Source organism: Artemia sp. Qi Xiang Cuo, chromosome 11 (assembly GCF_049724085.1).
Source record: "Artemia sp. Qi Xiang Cuo chromosome 11, ASM4972408v1, whole genome shotgun sequence".
NCBI lineage: Eukaryota > Metazoa > Arthropoda > Branchiopoda > Anostraca > Artemiidae > Artemia > Artemia sp. Qi Xiang Cuo.
The window spans coordinates 45,406,318-45,430,302 of NC_142804.1; the positions used below are offsets into that span (position 1 = coordinate 45,406,318).

Consider the following 23,985-nt stretch of genomic DNA (forward strand, 5'->3'; position numbering starts at 1 on the left):
TGGAAAACAGATTGAAATTGCAAACAATATTTTACAGGCTGCCAATGATCCTAACTATGTTGGACAAAAAGTCATTGCACCGATGAACCTGACGATACCAATAAGACTTTTGTGTATAAAACCTAGTGGTAATAATCTCAATGTAAAAAAAAAGTTGGTGTTTACTCAAATTGCATCAAATCTATTGCATTTGGAACAATGAAACAGTTAATTTGTCAATAAGTAAAAATCATCTTTAATAGTAGATCAAAGAACTTTTCCTTGGAAAAAAACATGAATGTCGATCTTTAACTTGAAGTATTGCCAAATGGTATCCTGGCAATGGGACCTCGGAATCTTCCCAAAATATCTTCAATGAAATCAAATTACTGAAACTGGTGATTTCTAGTTATAATATAACTGAACCAGTATTTGGAAATTGTCTTGGATATCAAAATTAAAAAGTAATGAAGGGACGGCTTATTTTGGCTCCACCTAACAAAAATAAAAGTAATATAAAAGAAACCATTGTCAATCACCACCCATGAGAATACATACCCTATTAAATTTATGATTCTGTCAAGGTTAAACACAGAGGAAGAGTTAAATTTAGATCAAATTTCTCATTTAAATTTCTTTGTTGACATTTCTTTATTAAATTTCTCATTAAATTTTTCAAAAGTTAAATTTCTCCATTTCGATTCAAGAGATGGCAAATTTATAAACACATGAATGAAAAATTAAGAAAAACATAATAGTTATACTTGTGCAGAATTTAGATATTTCAGAGGCTATATGTAATGCAACAAGACGGGTTGCAATTGAATAATTTAATAACATCATTAAAGCAAAACTATTTGTTGGGGAAAATTGGCAAAACTTAAACACAATTGCTAAGGAAAATCTTGAAAAAATATTTTGACAGTATATACGCAAATACATTACTTGGTCTTATGTAGCCAAACCTCTCCTCAACCTTTTCTGGAATTTTCCCAATAACACCATTAATCTAGCAGAAGCAGCAGACTAAGTAGCAGCAGCAGCACCTGTTGTAGCAGCACTAACAAAAGAAGTATTAGCAGTTTTCACATATTGCCTTTTGATCAATTGATCACCTCCTTCAGAAAACGTCAACTCAATACAGAAAGCCATTCATGATATCCACCTTTTTGACAATCTACACACATATAGTATGTGTTCTAAATCTCTTTAAAGAGAAGACTAAATTATACTAGACTTCAGACGATAAAAAGTGCACAAAGATAAACAAGAAAAAGATGGGAGCTACCGCTTAAATTTAGACGTGTCCTTACCTGTTCCTTCAAACTTAGATACAATTTTCATAGCAAATGCCATAGCCGTGTTCATCAGAATAGAAACCCCGTATTTACTTCCTCGGGACATTGATCTGTATTCGTTCGCCAGGAGAGAAGCAGGGGCAAAACTGGCGAACCAAATAAGAGCTGCAATAAGTACTCCATTTGATCCTATAAAAGCAAAGAAAATTAAAATGATGCTACTACTTACAATAGCGTAGACACATTGTGCAAAAAAATAAGCTTTAAGCGCCAAAATCCATAAAAACCTAAAATCTGTGTCACTGTGATAATCCCTCTTTGATAGCATTTGTCTTTTAGAAAGTAAAAGAGAATGAAGAAAAAACTGTGTTAGGAAAAAAACTGAAGCTGATACATGTTTTCTCTTAGATTCGAAACAAACTTAAAAACAAATGCCATGTTGACTTTCTTAATTGCCACATTTGACAGTCTCCCAAATAGTATATAGAAATGGAGATAAAAGGGTTATTTAGCTTTTATAAATTGTTAAAAGACATTCAACATTTTATAAAAGCTCCAAGCGATGAAATAGCTATAAAAACGGTGATGTGTATATAGATGTTAACGAAGAACCTGATACTTGATTAGCCTCGTTTAAAAAGAAACACAGGTTTCGCGTTACATTTTTCATAATTACAAAAACAATCCAGGACAAAAATTTGACAACATAAAGAATCTTTGTTCAACAGCCCAGAACATCAAAAATGACATTTTAGGTTAGGTTTAGATTCAAAATTTCCCAAAAGTCTAATAGTCAATACAAATGTTCAATGGGGTTTAATAGGACATACAACAAACATAATCGAATGTCATCAAAGAGGAGGATGAAATATTTTAATTTGATTTGGAACAAACCTAGCACTAGCAGTAGAAAACAATAACATTAAAAACGATTGGACAATAGTAGGAGGTAGGATCAAGTGAAAGCATCTTGATATGATATTCAACTCACTTCTATCGTCACTCATGGTCAGTCACCATCAGTCAGTACATCAATGCGAGTTTATTGTACGAGAATATTGGTAAAGTAGGAAGTCAAAGCTTACCCAGTACACTTACTCAAGTGCCAGAACTTGAAAAGCGTGCAACGAGATAACATCACAGAATGAACAAACTTACATTAAATATCAAAATCAAAGGATTTGTGGCAGTCATTGTAAGAAATTAATTAAAAAAACTTTTTCCACAAAATAAGTTTTTCAAAGAAAAGTAAGGAACTCCATTAAACAAAAAATGAGCAAAAATAAAACAAAATAATCTACCAAGCTCAAACTACCACAAATCAGCATCGATAAATAAATTAAACCGAAATCGAACAGAAATTACAATAAATAACAGAGTCAAACTTAAAACGAGCAGTGATTAACACAAGTTGGGCGCAAAACCCCTATGCCATCCAAGGCCGGAACAAAATTTGCACTTTACTGAAAAAGAATATCAATGTTTTTACTTTTATAACTTTACTAAATCAAATAATTTTAACATTTTGTTTACTAAATATCAGTATATTTATATTAAACTGACAATACACATCCCTTTGTATTAGTAAAGTGCAAATTTTGTTCTGGCCTTGGGAAGGCCAGAACGTAGGGTGATAACTTAAAACCCTTGCCCTGAGGGTTGCGGGGGAGTGTACTCTTCAAAAACCTAATTTGTATCTGGAAATCAATTACGTTGAACAAAATGGCTATCTCACAATTTTGATTGGATGTGTTTGAGGGAAAGATGAAAGTGGGGGGGGGAGCTAGTTGCCCTCCAATCACTTTCGACTGTTAAAAAGAGCACTAGCCCTTTGATTTTCCAATCGAATGAACCTTTTTTGAAGTTTCTACGACAACTCCTTCTATAAAAGCCTTATATGCCCCCAGGCCATAACTTATAACTCTTGACCTGGGGGTTGTGGAAGAGTCTCCTCCTCAAAAACACATTTTATATCTCGAAATCAACTACGCTGAACAAAGTGGCTATTTCAAAATTTTTATTGGATGTGTTTGGGGGAATGATGGGCGTGGGGGGGGGGGCTAGTTGCCCTTCGATCACTTTCGAATATTAAAAAGGGCACTAGCTCTTTAAATTTCCAATCGAATGAGCCTGTTTTGAAGTTTCTTAAGACAACGCCTTATATAAAAACCTTATATGCCCCCAGGGCATAACCTAAAACTCTTGCCCTGATGGTTGTGGGGGAGTGTCCTTCTCAAAAACATATTTTCTTTCTGGAAATCAACTACACTGAGCAAAATGGCTATCTCAAAATTTTGATTGGATGTGTTTAGGGGAATGATGGGCGTGGGGGCGGGGGGCTTGTTGCCCTCCAATCCCTTTCAACCATTAAAAAGGGTATTAGCCCTTTGAATTTCCAATCGAATGGACCTGTTTTAAAAGTTTCTACGACAACGTCTTCTATAAAAACCTTATATGCCCCCAGGGCATAACTTAAAACTCTTGCCCTGAGGGACGTGGGGGAGTGTCCTCCTCAAAAACATATTTTCTATCATGAAATCAACTACGCTGAACAAAATTGCTATCTTAAAATTTTGATTGAATGTGTTTGGGGTCATGATGGGCGTGGAGGGGGGCTAGTTGCCGTCCAATCCCTGTTGACTGTTAAAAAGGGAACTAGCCACTCCAATTTCCAATCGAATGAGCCCTTTTCAAAGTTTCTACGACGATTCCTTCGATACGAAGTGCCTGGGTGTGGAGAAAAAAAAACAAAAAAAAAACAACACATTGTGCCCCCATCGTTCTTTACTTAGGCAGCGCTAGCGTGATGCCTATGACTAAGATTATTTCTCCTTGCAAGTAATGCAAGCAGGTCTTTTGACTCAATACAAGATTCAAAGACGTCAGAATAGACCGTAGGCTACATGTATATTTTATTTCCAATTACTGTCTATAGTCACTACGGATATGCCACTCCTTTGCAATCCAAAAGAGCTGATGAGCTTAATAAAGCTTTAGAAACTAATTTTGAGCAATTTTTTATATAAAATATTCAAAAAAATCGTGGTACGAATTTTTTAGTCCTTAATTAAAGAAGGCATTGCAGAAATACTGTCCAATAAAGGCTACACGGGCAGAACAATTGATTCAAACCATTCACCTTCTCATTTAACTCTACACTCAAAAAAACTACTGCTTTCATTCATAATCTGATAACATCATGCGAATTTCAATCGACTTCCCAACTTAACTCTAACCAACTTTGCTTCACTCAAAGTTCATCGAAGCAATGATGACAATACACTTGACATTTTTCTTAATCAATATGGCAATGAAAGAGAAATCATAGGCAGCGCAAAAGCGTTGCCTAAGTAAAGAACGATGGCACTTCGTATCAAAGGAGTTGTCGTAGAAACTTCGAAAAGAGCTCATTCGATTTTAAATTGGAGTGGCTTGTGCCATTTTTAATAGTCGAAAGTGATTGGAGGGCAACTAACACCCCTTCCACGCTCACCATTTCCCGAATCATATGCAATCAACATTTTGAGATTTGCTATTTTGTTCAGCGTAGTCGATTTCCTGATAAAAAATATTTTTTGAGGTCACTCCCCCACAACCCTTAGGGCAAGGATTTTTAGTTATGCCGTGGGGGGGCATATAAGAACGATGTTGGCACAATGTAATTTTTTTTTCTTTAGACCAGGGCACTTCATATCGAAGGAGTTGTAATAGAAACTTCGAAAAGGGCTCATTCAATTGGGAATCGGAGTAGCTTGTGCCCTTTTTAATGGTCGAAAGTGATTGGAAAGCAATTAACACCCCTTACACGCCCAAAATTTCCCGGAAGACATCCAATCAAAATTTTGAAATAGCCATTTTGTTCAGCGTAGTTTATTTCCAGATAGAAATTATGTTTTTAGAGAAGACACTCCCCCACAGCCCTTAGGGCAAGCGTTGCAAGTTATGCCCTGAGAGCATATAAGGTTTTTATAAAAAGCGTTGTAGTAAAAACTTCAAAAAGGGTTCATTCGATTGGAAATTGAAATACCTAGTGCGTTTTTCAATAGTCGAAAGTGATTTGAAGGCAATTAACACCCCTTCCACGCCCACAATTTCCCCAAACTCATCCAATCAAATTTTTGAGATAGCATTTTGGTTCCACGCAGTTTTTAAGTTCAGGAAATTATATTATTGAGTAGGACACTCACCCCACAGTCTTCAGGGCAAGGGTTATAAGTTACGCCCTGGGGGCATATAAGTTTTTATAAAATCTTTGTCCTAGAAAGTTGAAAAAGGGCTCATTCGATTGGAAATTCAAAAGTTTAGTACCCTTTTTAATAGTCAAGAGTGATTTGCGGGCAACTAACCCCCCTCTCACACATATCTTTTCCCCAAACACATCCAATCAAAATTACTAGATAGCCATTTTATTGAGCGTCGTTGATTTTCAGATAGAAATTATGTTTTGAGGAGGACACATCCCCAGAGTCCTCAGGGCAAGTGTTGTAAGTTATGCCCTGGAGGCATATAAGGTTTTTATCGAAAGCTTTGTCGTAGAAACTTAAAAAAAAGGCTCATTCGAATAGAAGTTCAAAGGGGTAGTACCCTTTTTAATAGTCGAAAGCGAATGGAAGGCAACTATTACGCCCACCTTTTCCCCAAACACATCCAATCAAAATTTTATGATAACCATTTTGTTCAACGTAGTTGAAAGTTCTGGAAATTAAGTCTCTGAGGATGACAGCCCCCCCCCCTCCCTAAAGCCCACAAAGTAAGGGTTATAAGTTATGCCCTTGGGGCATATATGGTTTCCATGGAACGCGTTGTCGTAGAAACTTCAAAAAGAGCTGATTCGATTGGAAATTGTAATGGATATTCCCCTATTAATAGTCGAAAGTGTTTGGAAGGCGACTAACACCCCTTCCACACCCACCATTTTCCGAAAACCTCAAATCAAAATTTTGAGATAGCACTTTTTTCCACGCAGTTCAAAGTTCAGGGTCTATACTTTCGATTAGAACACTCCTACCACATTCTTCAGGGCAAGGGTTATTAGTTATACTCTGGGAGCATATAATTTTTTATTGAAATCCTTGTCCTACAGAATTTAAGAAGGGCTCATTCGATTGGAAATTCAAAGGGCTAGTACCCTTTTTAATAGTCTCAAAAGCGATTTGAGGGCAACAACCCCCCCCCCTCTCGCCGATCTTTTCCCCAAACAAATACAATCAAAATTTTTAGAAAGCCATTTTATTCAACGTAGTTGAAGGTTTTGGAAATTAGGTTTTTAACGATGACAACGCCTCCATCCCCACAGCTCTCAGGGCAAGGTCGTAAGTTATGCCTTGGGGGCATATAAGGCTTTTATAGAAAGCAATGTTTTAGAAAATTCAAAAGGGGCTGATTCAATTGGAAACTGAAAGGGCTAGAGCACTTTTAATAGCCGAAAGTGATTGAAGGTCAACTAACCCCCCTCTCATACCCACCATTTCCCCAAACATATGCATCGAAATTTTTAGATATCCATTTTGTTCAACGTAGTCGATCAATCTGGAAATTAGGTCTTTTAGGATGATAACCCTATCAGAGCCCTCAGTGCAAGGGTTGTAAGTTATGGCCTCGGAAAATATAAGGTTTATATATAAAGTTGTTGCATAAATTTCAAAAAGGGCTCATTTGATTGGAAATTGAAATTGCCAATTTTAATAGTGAAAAGTAAGTGGAGAGTAATTAACCCCGCTCTCACACCCACCATTTCCCCAAACACATTCAATCAAAGTTTAGAGATAGCCATTTTGCAAGTTCTGAAAATTATGTATTTAAGGATGGCAAGTCCCTCAGAGCCCCCGCGGCAAAGGTTGTAAGTTTACCCTGGGGGCATATAAAGTTTTTATAGATAGAGTTGTTATTAAAACTTCGAAAGGGGTTCATTCAATTGGAAATTGAGAGGGCTAGTGCATTCTTTAATAGTTGAAAGTGAATGGAGGGTAACTAACCCCACTCTCGCGCCCACCATTTCCCCAAACACATCCAATCAAAATTTTCAGATAGCCATTTTGTTCAACGTTGCAGAAAATTCTGGAAATTAGATCGTTGAGGATGACAATCCCCCTTAACCCACCCCTCAGGCCATGGGTTTTAAGTTATACTCTGGGGGTATATAAGGTTTTTATTGAAAGCGTTGTCATAGAAACTTCAAAAGGGCTCATTTGATTGAAAATTGTAAGGGATAGTGCCTTTTTTAATAGCTGAAACTGATTGGAGAGAAATTAACGCCCATCTCACGCCAACCTTTTTCCCACACAAATCCAATCAAAATTTTGAGATAGCCATTTTGCTTAACGTAGTTGAAGGTTTTGGAGGTTAGGTCTTAGAGGATGACAACCAACCAAACAGCCCTCAGGATATGGGTTTTAATTTATGCCGTGGTGGCAGATGAGGTATATATAATCAAAAGGCCTAGTACCCTTTTTAATAGTCGAAAGTTATTGGAAGGCTTGACATGTTTATTGTAAAGATCGATGTGGGTATAATGTATTATTTTGTTGTTGTTGTTGTTGTTTAGATCAGGGCACTTCGTATCGAAGGAGTTGTCGTAGGAACTTCGAAAAGAACTCATTCGATTAAAAATAAAAAGAGCTGATGCCCTTTTTAATAGTTGAAAGTGCTTGGAGAGAAACTAATCCCAAGGATGTCAAGTACGGTTAATAAATAAAATAACATTTAAGCACCTGAATGAAAGCCTTGGTCTGTTGGATTGGCTGGATGTAATATCCACGGAGGATATATATATGGCAACTGATACTTTCCTACGAAATTTCAATTGCTGCCTTGATTCTAGTTGCCCATTTGTTATGAAGAAAGTTTGCAGAGAAAAATTTCCTATAAGGTCGTGGATTACGTCTGGAAGTTTGATATCGGTTAAGAAAAAAAAGTTATTTAAAAAGCAGTTAAAGAATCCAACTGATTATAATATTGAAAATTTTTAAGTTTTCTAAAATAAATTAACCGCACTGATACGATTGTCGAAACCTATGTATTATAAAGAGTCTTTCGAAGAAGCTCAAAATTCTCCTCGCAAAACGTGGTCTTTAATAAATTCTATTATAAAAAAATTAATTCTTAAGTTTCCTGAAGATATTAGTTTAGAAGATGGATCGACTACAAACAAATTAGAGAAAGTGGCTGATATTGTGAATACTTATTTCGCTAGTATAGGAGAGAAAATTGTTTCATCAGTAATGAACCAGTTTGATTCACGTAGTAGTAATAAACATTTTTCTTCATACCTTCCATCTCCTCAAAGTAATTGAATTTTCTTGGGCCTCTTTCTCAGTTTGAAATAACGTGTGATCTAAATCCAGGTAATTCAGTGGGAATTGACGGGTCTAGTTCTATCATCATTAAAGAAATACTGTCTACAGTAATTTTACCATTACATCATATAATTAATCTTTCATTTAAAACTGTAGTTTCCCGTCTGCTTTTAAAGAAGCGAGGATAATTCCACTTCACAAAGGTGACTCTCCTGAGAACCCATCAAATTACAGCCCTATTTATATTTTGTCAGCATTTTCTAAAATATTTGAGAGGGCAATTTATAAGAGGTTCTATGACTTTCTCAAATCGTCTAATTTTTTCACAAATTCCAAGTTTGGTTTTAGGTCTGGACACAATACTGAACACGCTATCATTGCTCTCATCCAATATATTCATGAATGCTTAGATAGGGGTGAAATTCCAGCAACAACATATTTAGATTTTAAAAAAGCATTCGATACAATATCCCGTTGTGTATTCTTTTTCGTAAATTGGATAATTGTGGTGTGCGCGGACCGGCGTTAGATCTAGTTAAATCTTATCTTGATAAGAGAAAGCAGCGAATATATGGAGGTAATTTTCTCTCTTAGCTTTTTCCTCAGTCCTCGATGGCTGGGGTGCCTCAGGGCTCTTTCCTAGGTCCTCTGCTTTTTCTGGTTTATATAAATGATTTTCACCACCCTTTGGCAATCCTATGTCTCAACACACATTTTGCTGATGATACGGCAGTTTAAATTTCTGAGAGGAATGGCGAGGAGTTGGAGGCAAAACTTGATACTGGATTTTCTAATGATTGGTGTTCTTCAAATTTTATTGCTTTAAATTTATCAAAAACTAATTTCATAATTTACGGCAGGAAGTCAAATATATGCCCTCGTATTACCCGAGTTACTTCTTCAAAGTATCTTTTTCCAATATCTCCGGTGAAAGTGATAAAGTACCTTGGACTTATGATTGATGAAACTTTATCTTTTAAAACACACATTCAAAATATACGCTTAAAGATTTCAAGGTATGTTGGTTTAATGCGGAGGTTGAAGCATTATTTGCACTACTCTGCTTTACGAAGCATTTATTTTGCTCTGATTCAGTCTAATATTAATTATTGTTCTCTAGTATATTTATCTACATTTAAAAGCCATATTAAACCAATACAGATTTTACAAAATAAAACAGTAAGAATCCTGAAACTTTTTATTCCATCGCCTATTGCACTTCCAAATAAATCTTCTACAGCATCTTTATATACTTATCTATATATACTTTCAGTTTCTCAACAAATTACTTTTAGAGCAATTATTTTCAAATTTAATTATGAGATTAAGAAATTACCGCCATATTACCTCAATCAAAGTTTGTTCTCCCAATCAGAAGATTTTCATCGTTATAACACGCGACAAAAAAAAAGAGTATCTACATTGACAAGTATAGTACTGAGAGATCTAAATTCGCTCCATTCGTATCAATAGCCCGGTGCTGGGATGTTCACAAGGATTTTATTGATAAATTTTCTTCTATCCATTTAATAAAAAGGAATCTTAAATTTCATTTAGTTCAGGATTACTTTTAATTAAGCGTCTTTTTAATAAGACCAAGTTATTTGTTGGGTTTGTTGTTCTGGGTGAATGTGGGCCTCTCGGCTACCTTTTAGTATTAATTTATATTTAATAATATTGATTTTTTTATAACTGGATCCTAGGCTAGCTGCTTCTTTCATATTATTGTTGTATTATTGTATCTTTGCCGTCGTAATTATCTTTGTATTGTAGCATAATTTGTTATTCTATCTTTGTCTAGGCCTAGTTTTTCGAGCTTGTCTCCCCATGGGCCTGTGTCAATTATATATATGCATATGTTAATAATAAAATGATTGAACTTGAAGTGCCACGCCCACCCACCCATGTGCCTTTATGTTTAAAAACTACACGTCGCCTTAAGATTAAATCAAAATGCACTGTGTTAATGCTAATTCCCAATAAGGGATCTCAGCAGTATCCCAAGAACGACTGAAGGGTATTATGTTCCAACTTTCGGGGCTACTTCTGCTTTTAAAATTTAACCAAATCAAAATAGCGTAAGAATATTCAAACTATCAAAAAAAGTAAACAGATTATATTACGAGTGGTATCAAGTTTTCCATTTCAGGTCAACTAGAGGAGGTATGAAACGAAGATAAACACTACTATTTGTGTTCACATTTTTAAAAGGGTGTATGGTGTTAAAAATTGCTGAAAATTTTTATCTAGCATGCAAATAGCAGGCCAAACTATAAAGTCTTAAAAAAAATTTAAAGTATTATTTTCTTTTTCCCTGAAAAGACTATGTCAATAGAAAGCAAACAGAAATTAATTCGAAACTTTTTCACAAAAATAAATTTTTCAAAGAAAAGTAAAGAACTCCATTAAACAAAAAATGAGCAAAAATAAAATCAAATAATCTACCAAGCATGAAACTACCACAAATCAGCATCGATAAATAAATAAAACCCAAAACGAACAGAAATTACAATAAATAGCAGAGTCAAACTCAAAACGAGCAGAAATTAACATAAGTTTGGCTCAAAACACCTTTGGCTTCCCAAGCAGGGCTTCCACTATCCCCCAAATTCCAGGGATTTCCCCGAAAATCTATGTGTCTCCCTGAAAATAAAATTGGTTCCCCGAATCCCCAAAATTTGCCCGAAACTCATTCAATCACGGTGTCACCCCTAGTAACTATCCCTAGCAAACATTACTTTACATACCATAATTTTTCACTACACTTTTGTTCGTTAATTTTCGTCTCCTTTGGTAGTTTGCATAGAAACCAAGCTGATATAATTTAAGTAAAGACGGTTCTTCATATTTTCACAAAAGTATTATTTTCCTGGATTTAGATAAAACCATTTTGAATGCAGTATTTCAAATGCTATAAGATTCTTATATTTATGTCATTCCTGGTCAAGACACTCTTAACCAAATTAGCCAAGAGTTATATTTGAAGGTGTTTAACGGAATTCTCAGCTGGATTTTGGGTTTTGAAATTGAACTTCTAAAGAGGGAGAAATGTTTTGAAAGTCGAATCATAAGTTTAAATTTTGTTTCCATTTGCTATTTTTGGCTTTGGACTTACTGCACAAATGTTTAATACTTAATGATTGAACGCACAACACATTGAAGGGATTGATTTTTTGCCAGGAATTCTTACCATTAAAATTTTCCTTTCATTCGGTGAGTAAATTTTAAGTTCTTTTCTTCTTTTTTTCTGAGTATTGTATTTGTCACACCACCCTTTATCGTCAATTCTCCCTGCACTCCCCTCACAATTATTATTCTGGTCCCTTAATCAGGGGCGTCGTTTGGCGGTGGCAAGGGGGGGGGCAGTTGCCCCCCCCCCAATAATGTGGAAACACTTATATTATACATCCCATGCCATTTGATTATCCAGATAGGGACCCTTCTTGCCCCCCCCTCCCAATAAAAATGCTGTAGAGTCGCCCCTGCCCTTCACCTGTGTAATATATTAAGTGGGCGGAGTATTTTAAACTGCGGTTTAAGGATCTTTTTGCGGTCTTGCAAAGCTGTTAGTTACGCAAAGAAAATATTACGGAAAATATGTTCTGCTCAAATTCGAGATAGCCAATTAAACTTGTTTAAATATTTAGGCCTATCTTTATACCCTCTAATGCTTGAACAATTAGTAACCCTGTATGAAGGCTAATTCTGAGATAAAAACAAATTAATTTGAAGAAATTGTGGTATAATTATTTCTTCTTGAGAACCATACCTAAATACCATATTCTTACCATAAAAATGTACCACCTGTTCCTCCTGATGAGGTAAAACTTAGCTATAGACTATGTACAAGGTCGTGAAATAGGGGATTTAAGCAGACGTGACCCCAAAAATAATATTCATAAGAAAAATTTCCATTACAGCTTAAAGTAAAAATTTGGTTATTAGACTCATATTGTTTTCTTGTCGAGTTTTATATTATTATTGGACTTATTTATCACGAACTGCTGGTTAATAATGCCAAATAATGTTAGTGTGAAGAAAAATAATAAGTAACTTTTACATGATTTGTAGCCTATAGCTATCATGTCCTGGCATTAGATGGTCTGATAAAAAATTGAGACTGCAATAAGTACTATATTTGGAACATGGATGGCTGCAGGGTTTTTGGGAGGGATGGGGGTTAATCGGTGACTATATAGTTAGTATAAGGTAACAAATGGAAAAGAAAGCATAGCAGAAACAAACAATAAAACAAATGTATATTCCGCAGGGGGGGGGGGTATTTTCCACGGGGGTAATTTCTGCGGGGGGTATTTTCAGCAGGAGAGCATTTTCTGAAAGGGGTATTATTGTGAGGGAGGAGGGGCATTTTTCGGTTTCGGCAGTTGTTTAGAATCCAGTAAACATTCGATAAGTGAAGTTTCGTTAATGATAATGAAATAAAACAAAGTATGATACAAATATAATAGTTTAGAAACAAATTTGGGCTATATATTTTTAAATTGTGGGGGTGGGGTAAAGCATAGCATTGATTAAATATGTTACCTAACCTAAGATAGGTACATTTTGTTGCCCCTTCAAACCCAAAAACTAAAGTTTGAACATTTTTCACGGAGTGAGTAATACCTCACAAGGCAGTGGAAACCTGTTTTTCATTAGGATTTCATTAGATTCTAGATGTGATTCGTCGCGTGTTTACTGGATTCTTAACAAGTACCCCGACTTTTTTCCACACGGGATTTTTCTGGAGAGGGGGGGGGTAAACACCTAAAACATTAGAATCAGTATGAAAAACCAATTTCTTTTAGTTTTTGTTTGTTTTAAGTTTTAATGTTGCCCCATACTTATAGGTTGAATTTTTTTTTGTTTAATTTACCTATATAGAAACCGCAAACAATATTTGTTTTAATTATTATTAATGAATTACTGAGATAGATGACTTAATGAAAAACTGCTACTGGTATTTACAGTTCACATGTGTTCACTATTTTTTCTTAGACACTTTTGAAGTTTTTGCCTCAATATCACCAATAAGTGTTTTCAGCTATCGTTTCCAATCCCTTGCTCTGGCTCTAAATCCAACTTTGTAAAAGGCTTGATTTACTATGCGGATCCAAGCCCTATTTGAGCCTGAAAACAAAGCTAAAACCAATTTTGGTTCCAAATTGTTGCAACCAAATTACATTTTGTTTTTCCCGAAAATTCCCCAAATTCTGAAGACTTGTCCCCGAAAACTCCTCGAACTGTTAAGATTTGTCCCCGAATTTTAAGATTCCAGAGTGGAAGCCCTGTTCCCAAGGCCAGAACATAATTTGCACTTTACTGAAAAAAATACCAATTATTGTGCGTTATCAGTTTAATATATATTTACTGATATTTGGTAATCAAAATGATAATATTATTTGATTTATTAAAGTTATAAAAGTAAAAAACAGAAGTTTTAAAACATGTTCTTGGTTTTAAAAATAAGATAATGAAGAGTGGTAATACCAGCAACAGCAAGGAGAGGGAACGTGTAATTTTTGCAGACTATTCATCCGGCTTCTCCTCAGACAGTTACATGTTTCTATATGCTTCATTCGATGAGGCCACGAGAATTGACCATAGCAACGTTCCCCTCCTATGCATTCTTGAAAGAAAAACCAATCAAGACCATATTGATCACTACAATATAAACTCCAATATATTCCCGTAAACCCTTCAATTTTTGAAGATAGGTGATCCCTTAGCAATATCAAAAAGGTTTGGAACTAATTACTGCCACTACAACAATAGGATCGTGGAATGGAATATTACAAAAGTCGCTCGTTAATGTCTGGCTTTGGTGTTGGCACTTGGTTTGATAGGCTACTTTGCTCTGCCCTACCCTTGTCTAAAAAGCACATTGTAATAGCTGACTCGAATTTTGTATTCTCTACACTACATGACTGGGCTCTGACAAAGATTTTAAAGAAAGTGTTTGGGAGAATATCAGATCCTGAGCACGATCCTTTAGTGAACAATTGAAATCTCAAAAAAATGGGAAAGGTCTAGAAAGGTCAGAAACGTTTCTGTGCTCTATTCAGCACAGAAACGAAAGATATCAAAGTTGTAACAGAACAAAAAGAGAATAGATAAACAAAACACTCACCAAAGAAAATCATTAGATATAAAAAGGATTTCTTTCCCTACACTTTTGTGAGAGATGGCATACCTACCACACAAGGAACCCTATTCTTTAATTAGTTCATGTTTAAGTCTTTTCAAGGCAGAAAATGCTTATGTGTGTGTAAAACACGGTTACTATAACAATTCAATCGACGAAAACCGCTCTCTATAAATATTAATTATTGAAATTTTTCCCAATGAAGAATATTACGTGGATTGAACGTTTAAAGATTTGTAAAAAAAAATCTACTAATTAACTACCAACACTCACCATAGAATCATCTTATCAAAATTGTGTAATGCACAATTTGTTTAGGTAAATAAATGTCTACATAAACTAAACATTGGTGAGAACTAGCAGCAATCTATCAAACTATACGAGCTACATATAGTTAATGTTGATAACTTTGGGGTCCCACAAGAAATTAAATTAAAAAAAACAAGTTTTTTAACTAAAAGTAAGGAAAAACATTAAAAATTAAAACGAACAGAAATTATTCCATATACGAAAGGGTCTGTCTCCTCCTCAACGCCTCACTCTTTACGCTAAAGATTTTATTGTTTTAAAAATAGCGTTGTGAGTAAGAGTCTAACTTTAACATAAAGAGTGAGGCATTGAGAAGGGGACAGCCCCTTGCATACACGGAATAATTTCTGTTCGTTTTAAGTTTGAATGTTGCTCCTTACTTTCAGTTAAAAAAACTTTTTTTTTTAATTAATTTTAGAACGTTTTTGTATTAGTGCAGGTTTTGATTTTGGCTCACCGAACATGAATAATTAAAAAAAAAATTCCATATTAATTTTACTTTTATTGGGTTAAATGGCTTTCTCCGAAGTTTTTAAATTTTATTTAAGAACGTTTTTATTAGTATTAAATATGCGTAACTTACGAATTAACTTACGTAACGAACTTCTATATTAATATGTTTTTAATACGCATAATAGAAGGTTCGCCCCCTATTAAATCCCTCACTCTAAACACTAAAGTTCGAATTTTGTTCCAATTATTTAAAAATGACCCCTTGGAGATGAATAAAGCTCGTCCGGAATGATGCAGACCATGTCTGCTGACCAAGTACCTCTGGACACGGGGTTTGCCCTAACTAAACGCTCCGATCAGGGTGGCCTCAACCTCATGAGGTGGGTAGAGTCCACCCCAGGATTCTTAGTATCCAGGTGAATCCTGGCTCTAACCAGAATCCAGGCCTAGGGTCGGTTGGGCTTGCAACCCTCCACCCGAAACCCATTGCAATGAATAGCTTAGCAACTGCCTCGGATGACCAACCTTCTTTTATCCCATCGCAACCCTTGCTTGCCCCTGGACTGAGAAATGAACAGCGTTTGAATCTTTTCGACCAAGATGGCCTCCGAATTGCCACCTGGAATGTATTGACATTAAATTTTCCCGGAGCTAAGACGCTTTTGGCGATTGAACTGAAACGATTCCGCATCTCTGTTGCTGGAATAACAGAAACCCACCTAGTCGGGAATGGAAATGATCCCTTAGGTGAGGGATACCACCTTCTCTGGTCTGGCCAGACAACCACCAGAAGAAATTGACTCGGACTAGTTCTTGATGACAAATCCAAGAAGTGTCTACTGTCATTCAATCCCATCTCGGATAGAATCGCTAATGCTCGACTCAATCACAAGCAAGGAAAAATGACGGTCCTTGTTTGTTATGCCCCGACAAACGAAGCTGACAGCGAAACAAAGGACACTGGCTTGGAAATGGAAATTTGTATTATTAAGGGTGACTTTGAACAAAAAATGAGCGTGTGAGGGGGCCTAGTTGCCCTCCAATTTTTTGGTCTCTTAAAAAGGGCATTAGAACTTTTAATTTCCGTTCGAATGAGCCCTCCCACGATATTGTAGGACCACTGGATCCATCTAATTTTATTTTGAGAGTTATTTTCAGATGCACCGGATTTATCAGTCTCTTTTACCTCGGCAAAACATCCTGTAAAAAACACCATGTTATGAGTTCTGTTTCTTTGGCAATAGCAAAATTGAGAGCCAGTACAAATAATATCGAACTGCATACGATCACTAAGCAACAACATATTGCAACGGATTCACACACCTACACTAATTCTTCATTTATCAATGGCGGAATTCATTTAAAACTTGCTTTGGCATTTTGAAAAGTGGAAGTGGCAGGTTCATGGACAAGCTCCACATGTAAATTTTAAACGTTTGAAATTTCCATTCTTGTTTGTAAAATTAATGGTACCCCACTCTACCATACATCTTTTGACCTATCTTACAGATCCCTATACGAGTTAACAACACAATCCCTAGACCGAGATTCCCAAATATTTGAAAACGAAATAACCAATTCAATGATTTCAAAAATACATTGTTTACAGTGTGCCTTTGATGAACAATTGATAGATAGCTTTGCACGAGTCTCACTAAATTAGTTTGAAAATTACTGAAAAATCACCCACAACGGCAGTGTTCAACTAGACTTGGAACCATGAACACTAGTCAAATAATCAATGCATCTAACTTGGATCCATATGCGTCCAAATACAAATCCTATTGTATTCCCTCTCATTTGCTTCAACAAATTCAAAGCGCTAACAACACTATTATCATTGTTAATGGAAGTCCATCGAATATAAAGACAATTCACTGGCAATGTATTTTTCAAACAATGAAACGCATAGAATTTTTCCATCTTCTTGACCTACCATTCTATGGTAGTATAAGAGAAATGAGAGATTAATCCCTATTCCTCTGCTCTATTTATCTATTTATCTGAAGGATTACAGAGATCTAGAGAACTTGGCCATTCAAATGTGCTCTTCTAAGCTTCTGTCATCCCTGCTCTTACCAAATAATTCATCACCCCTCCTAAATAACAGCTGATGCTAAATTACAGACTACATCACTAAACTTGTTTTCATGAAAAATCAAGTGCATCAACTTGGGTAAATCATGCATAAAGATAAATGTCCTGGTACTATCTGTTCGATACAATCACCAGGGTGGAAAAAAACGTGGATCTATAGTTTTTCTTCTGGGAATTTTTTTTTATTTTCATTGAGATCACTTGTTGTTTTTAAGTGCCATTCACCTTTTTCTCGAAAATCATGTGAACTTCTTTGGGCTCACAGACTTTTACCACGAACTATTTGACAAATATTATTCATTGCTAAAAGGATATAAGTTTTATGAAAATAAATTTTGAACACTTAATTACCTGATTTACAAAATGTGCTGATCAAGAAGCAAAGGCATATCATGCTACAAGCGTAGACCATATAGAAGAAGAACAGTACAGTCCCATCTGTATTATTTACCACCGAAACGCCATCTCCATACCATGGTACTTTTTGCAAAATGGTAATAGTTGTCATTATCACTGAGAAGAGCAGCAATAACGTTGCGAACCATGCAGTCCAATGTAACCAATTAGGAAGACCCATAATTTTGGTCGTCTCCTGTAAGTGGACAAGATAATTTTGTAATAGAAATGAAATGATATCGAACAAGAGGATTATAAAGTAGGTTAAACTCCTAAATAAATTACAGAATAAAATAAAGGACATTTTTTTATCTGCTGTACGATGTTTAACAGTCTATATACACCAAGAAACTTTATAATAATGCTAAACTAACAAATTAGAATTAATGACGGAATAGAGATTGGGGTCCATCACCACCAGTGTGACTACCTGGTGCCGCCTGGGTACCTAACACAGCGCCACCAGCCCCAGTTCCAGTAGTAGTAGCAGTAGTAGTAGTAGTAATGGGCTAACTCTGAATACAATGTTTTTTCTTTCATGTGGCTGCTCCGTATCAATATCTTAACAGCTACTAATCGAGGGCTAAATGAAAAGTCCTGTTGATTTCCAAGATATGAAAAAAAATTTCCTTTGATTTGTCTGCTCTTTAGCTAATAGCCACAACCACCATTTAATCCGAACTAAATAAGAACTAAAACTTAAAAAAAAATATTCACGTGTGCTATTAACCTTATTTTCAAGTCCAATAACTATTCACAATTACACTTAAACTCGTTCACAAGACCTTCTCAAGAGATAAAATGTCAATTCAATATTTGACTGTATAAAAAGTAAAGAAACAACGAAAAATAAGGGAAATATTCAAAGAAATATGGTTCTACACAAAGCCACGTCTTCGCTGACGGTAACCTGGCCAGTGCCCTTCAGGATATAAAATATGGGTAACAATAAAATTTAAGCACAAGACGATCTGAAACTGGAATATGAATTTGATATCTCAGGTATTCTAGGAGAATAATGTATGAATACAGATAACATGATAAGGAACTCCAACTCGATAAACTTTATCCGACGTCACTTAGTGAGGGTAACAATCGATAGCATGTACCAAATGTGAATTTAAGTTATTATTACCACTTCTTTGGCACTGGGAGGGGAAAGGGATACATTAACGAATGTCAGCAACTGTTTTCTTACATCCACACAAGGGACTACCATTTTGTAGGTAAAATAACTTTTACGCGCGTTATTTACTATATCGTTTATTTATATTACTTTATTGATTCTCCTTATCGCCAAAATTATTAGCAAGCAAGCACAAATGATAAGTTCCCTTGGGTTTTCTAGGTACCAGCGTTAGAAACCTGCTGTCCAGAATTCAAGTCTATGGAGGATCAACCCAAGGTATCAAAGAACTGACTTTAGTTTTACTCAAAATATGGGAGAGTAGGGATTCTCTTGCAAACCAAAAGCAAGCAAATAATGACAATAAGGGCATAGTTTTTGCATCATCTAATCTTTTTATTTTCTATGAAACGCTATTTTTGTTAAGTAGGATTAAATGAAGCGAGTACCTTCAGTTTAGCCTTCTTCTCATTAACAATGTTTCTGACACTGTTCATCACAGGATAAATGAAACCCAACAGTAGAATTACACTTAAACAATTTTCAAACTTTGAAGCAAAAGAGTCGTTGACGTATTTTGGGTAAGGTAGCCTCTGCATCTGCAGATCTACTGATGACAAATTTGCACCAGAAGCATGTTCAATAATGGCACATGAAATAGTATGTTGTAAGGTAAGAAATCCCTCACGGTAATAACCTGAAAAATAATCAGGATTAAACAGAAATCAACATGAACATGGCTAAGATCTTTTTTTTTACTTTCTTAGCACGTTTGGAAAGGAAAAGATAAAACACCCGACTATGAAATTGCCCTCTCTAGTCTTAGAGCCGAACCGCCGTAATTTTTTTCATTTTTAAATTTTCTCTAGTCTGAGCCCCTGACAAACAATCAAAAAATGGTTACATGGAATCTGCATTAAACTATGAAAAAGGCGATTTATGAAAATTCTGAGGCATATGGCAAAGAAAGTCAATCTTAGAAGCATCTTGGCTGTACCACCAATAGGATTCAGGCCAATATTCTTTTAAAAAAAAACACGACCACATACCTCCCACTAAGCTGAAAAGCTGACATTAAATAAAGGAAAGCGTTCGAGAGCCTATGGCCCCAATTTGTTCCTCTCATGATACAGATTGAAATATACATATCCAACTGGAAAAAGATGCACCTTGGTAGCATTTTACTAAAAGTTGGAAACTGTGCCTCAGTCCTTTAATAATAAAGATTGACAATTCCCAAATGAATTGTCATTGCACTTTCACTATTTAAACAAGGTACTGCCTGTCTCTAGAAATTTGAAGATGAAAGAGGACTGGCTGAATCTTCTACAGTCTCTTTAAAATTTTACCTTTTAGAATGAGTGACTTTACATGAGCACAGAATCATGATTTACCTCCTTTTGGCAAAATATCGAGACTTAGATGTGTATTATTTTTTTTACCGAAAAAAGATACAGTCTGTTTTTAAATAAAATTATTATCCAATCTTTCTGATATTCCCTGCAACTGCAAAGTTGTCAGTCTCTCAAAAATACAAAATGCACAACATTGAAAGTTTACTTTTTGAACTAAATTCATACACTAAACATTTTGATCAGTTCACCAGGGATTATAGGACAGCTTTAAAACAAAAACTATGTTGGTAATAGTTCAAAACCAGACTTTTTTACCCTATGTCAAATTGCTAGTTTGATTACTAAGTTTTGCTGAGATCCAACAAACAACTCTGGAAAATATTATGGTTATTTATGCATGAATTTAAAGAATCTCATTCCTCTCAAAGGGGTCAGAATTGGTACATACCCCTTCCCACACAAAACACAGGATATCTTATCCTTCTTAATTTTCACACTTTAGTTGACATCTTTACCATCGATGTTGGAGGAATAATTTAGTAGTGCTCCTCCAAAAGTTAGACTTTTGTTCAAAGTTCGTTGTAGTGCTCCTTTTTCTGGAGGAGTAGTGCTCCTCCAAAAGTTTGACTTTTGTTCAAACTTTACTGCAGTGCTTCTTTTTCTGGAGGAGTAGTGCTCCTCCGAAAGTTTGACTTTTGTTCAAACTTTACTGTAATGCTCCTTTTCCTGGAGTAGTGCTCCTCCAAAAGTTTGACTTCTGTCCAAACGCTGCTACATTTGCATGTTTTTCTTTCTTTCAGAGACAAGCCCAGTCTATTTATCCGAAGGTTCATAGAGAGCTAGAGAGCTTGGCCATTCAAATGGGCTATTCTAAACATCTTGGACTGTTGGACTCTAACTGAAACGACCAATAAAAATCGAAAAAGTTATGCAGGGTCCAGAACCACTGAATGAATAATTGCAACAATAGCTCTGAATACCCACAAAATTTGAAATTGATATTTCTTATTAGCAAAATCTAGCATAGGAGCTATATTCCTATAGTTTTATACAATTTACATCTTACCGTTAATCACATTTTTACGTTATAGGGCACAAAGGCCATTTAAACAATTGTAGCCAAGACTCAAAGGTAATCAAAACGATAGAAAAGTAACTTTGAAAACAATATAATAACTTATATTGGTATCCCTGAGTAATTTCAGGAATTCCCAGAAGAAACAATTAATTTTCTGTTTTAGGGCCCAAAGAGATAATTTTAAGCTAAAGCAAATTCAACATTAAACGATGCTTAAGAAGTTTATTCTAGCAGCTAGGACGTTTTCATTTGTTTCTTGTTTATATTATTTAGGTGATTAGGCGATACTTTTATTTTTTTTTTTTTCTAGAAAAAGAATGTGAATTCCTGTGAATGTGAACATTGATATATTATTTTCTTCCATATTTAATAATTTGTACGCATGTTTTGTTTCTTGAATTTCTATCTCTTACAGGTACTGAGCAAAAGACCACTGGTGAAAACAAAAAGAAAGAAAAACGTACAAATACAGCAGTTTTTCTCTGCAGTCAGGTATGCAACTAAAGGAGGATGGAGAGGTGACTCCCACGCACTGCGTGCTGAGGTGCTTGAGACTTTGGAAAACTTTGGCATCTTAATTTAGTTAATGTGTCCGCATTCGTCAGCACACTGGACGATCTTGGCGACATATTCTTTATACCATTCCTCCAAACTCAAAACCCTAGCTTTATCCCTGTCTGCAATACAATATGTAGTATATTCATTTCGTAGACATATTATTTTCAATTTTTTTTTTCTAGAGAGCTTAGACTACACTTGAGTTTTAGTTACGAATGGATACATTCTTTTAATCCCTAAAATATTATGATTCCTACGATTATAGCCATGATATGATTTTTTTTCGTGTCAGGCAGCTTTTTAGGATTTAGAATTTTATCTAATATTCAAACCTTTTTCCTAGAGAGTACTTTGAAATAGTTTTGAAAGGATGCTGTTTCCATAACTTTTGATAAAAAAAAATAATCCTAAAATAGGCCTTAATCAAGTAGAAAAATGTAAAGAAAATTAAACAGCTATACTAGAATCTTAATTCAGCAAAAAAATTTGCATAATAAATCAAATTTAGAATGAAGAAGAAATTTCTATAAATGAATAAATTAAACCTTTGATGAACATAAAACAACTAATCAAGTGAAATATAAAATAACATACATTAAAAACAACACTAGATGGCACAAATGCAACCGTCAGATTACACTATCAAATACTGGATGCCCAAATCCCCAGAACTTCATTTTCCAGTTTTTTACTTCAAAATTTGAAATTTTGCGTTTTTCCAACCTTGGGTGAATATTTCTTTCCGATTTTATTCACTAAGGGTAATTTTGTGGAGCTAGTAGCCACAAAATTTCGGACTTTTCCAACCGAATATGGGAGTTCTAGTTACATGACGAGAGAGAGAGCAAATACAGCACTCCGTGCTAGTTTTTACCCCCAGCGTCCACTGCTGTTAAACATAGCGTTACGTAAAAATATCAAATTGTCATTTTGATGAGGGGGGTAAAAGAAACCCGTTGCCAAAGATAGAGTCACATTCACTTTAATTACTCACTATTTAAAATGGATTCACAAATAAATTTTCAAAGCAAGTTAGGTTCTTGTGCATTGTAGGATCTTAGAGAGGATTTTTGTTATTTGGTAAGATTGGGGACGCGACGCCAGCTTAAGCATATGACAAATTTTAAATGAGGAAGTTTATGAGAGAATTGCATAACAAAAGTTGATATTAGACCCTAAACTGAATTCTCTTCAATGAGTCAGACTTTCGAGATGTGAAACGAAAGAGCGATACCAGATAGCAAAATTCTATGGAAGGAGAGATAAAAGTTTTCTATATTAAACGGAGGTGTAAGGAAGGGACCCAAAACCTTGAAAAGACATTGAATTACAGAAGCACCAAAAGCAGACAAAAGTCTTCTTTTTAGATCACCAGCTTAATTTGCACACCGACGGTCAGAAGATAAATGAACTACCAATACTTTTATCAACATTTTTAAATGTCAAAGAAGGCGGGCTGCAATTAGTACTATCATTAAGAAAGATTAAGCTTAATACAAGCAACTTGTCCGTATTGAAAGGGGTTATTATTAGACTTTTTATGAAAAGTCAAACTGGTAACTTGAACAACTATCTAGGTATCACCATGTAGTCCATAGGAAGTAAATCTTTTTGCCGAGTTTTTCTGAACAATATTCACACAGATATTACGAAGTATATCACCTGCTATACTAGGAATATTAACAGGCACCAATGATCTATTTCATCTCCATTAATTTTGATAGCATAATGTTATTTCGAGAAAAAATTTACCACCAGTTTATTATACCTTATCAATAAGCAAAATAGGTAGCATTTGAATACTTTAAGGCATACTACAGTTAGCATTAGAACATCAAACAAATTCGCTCTGGTTTTTAGTATTTGGTTTCCTACTAGTAAGAAAACTGACAATAA

The 23,985-nt window shown here is 35.2% G+C and overlaps 1 protein-coding gene across 1 annotated transcript in view; it reads right to left on the reverse strand.

Annotated features, from left to right (window-relative positions):
• The window catches only part of LOC148947023 (phospholipid-transporting ATPase ABCA3-like), a 513,909-nt gene that overhangs the window by 342,392 nt on the left and 147,532 nt on the right, over window positions 1-23,985 (reverse strand). The window contains exons 6-8 of the mRNA XM_089096491.1: window positions 19,548-19,795; window positions 17,928-18,168; window positions 1,293-1,466 (exon numbers count right to left, since the gene is read on the reverse strand). Of these exons, the coding sequence (XP_088952617.1) occupies window positions 1,293-1,466; window positions 17,928-18,168; window positions 19,548-19,795 (663 nt within the window). The remainder of the gene's footprint in view (window positions 1-1,292; window positions 1,467-17,927; window positions 18,169-19,547; window positions 19,796-23,985) is intronic.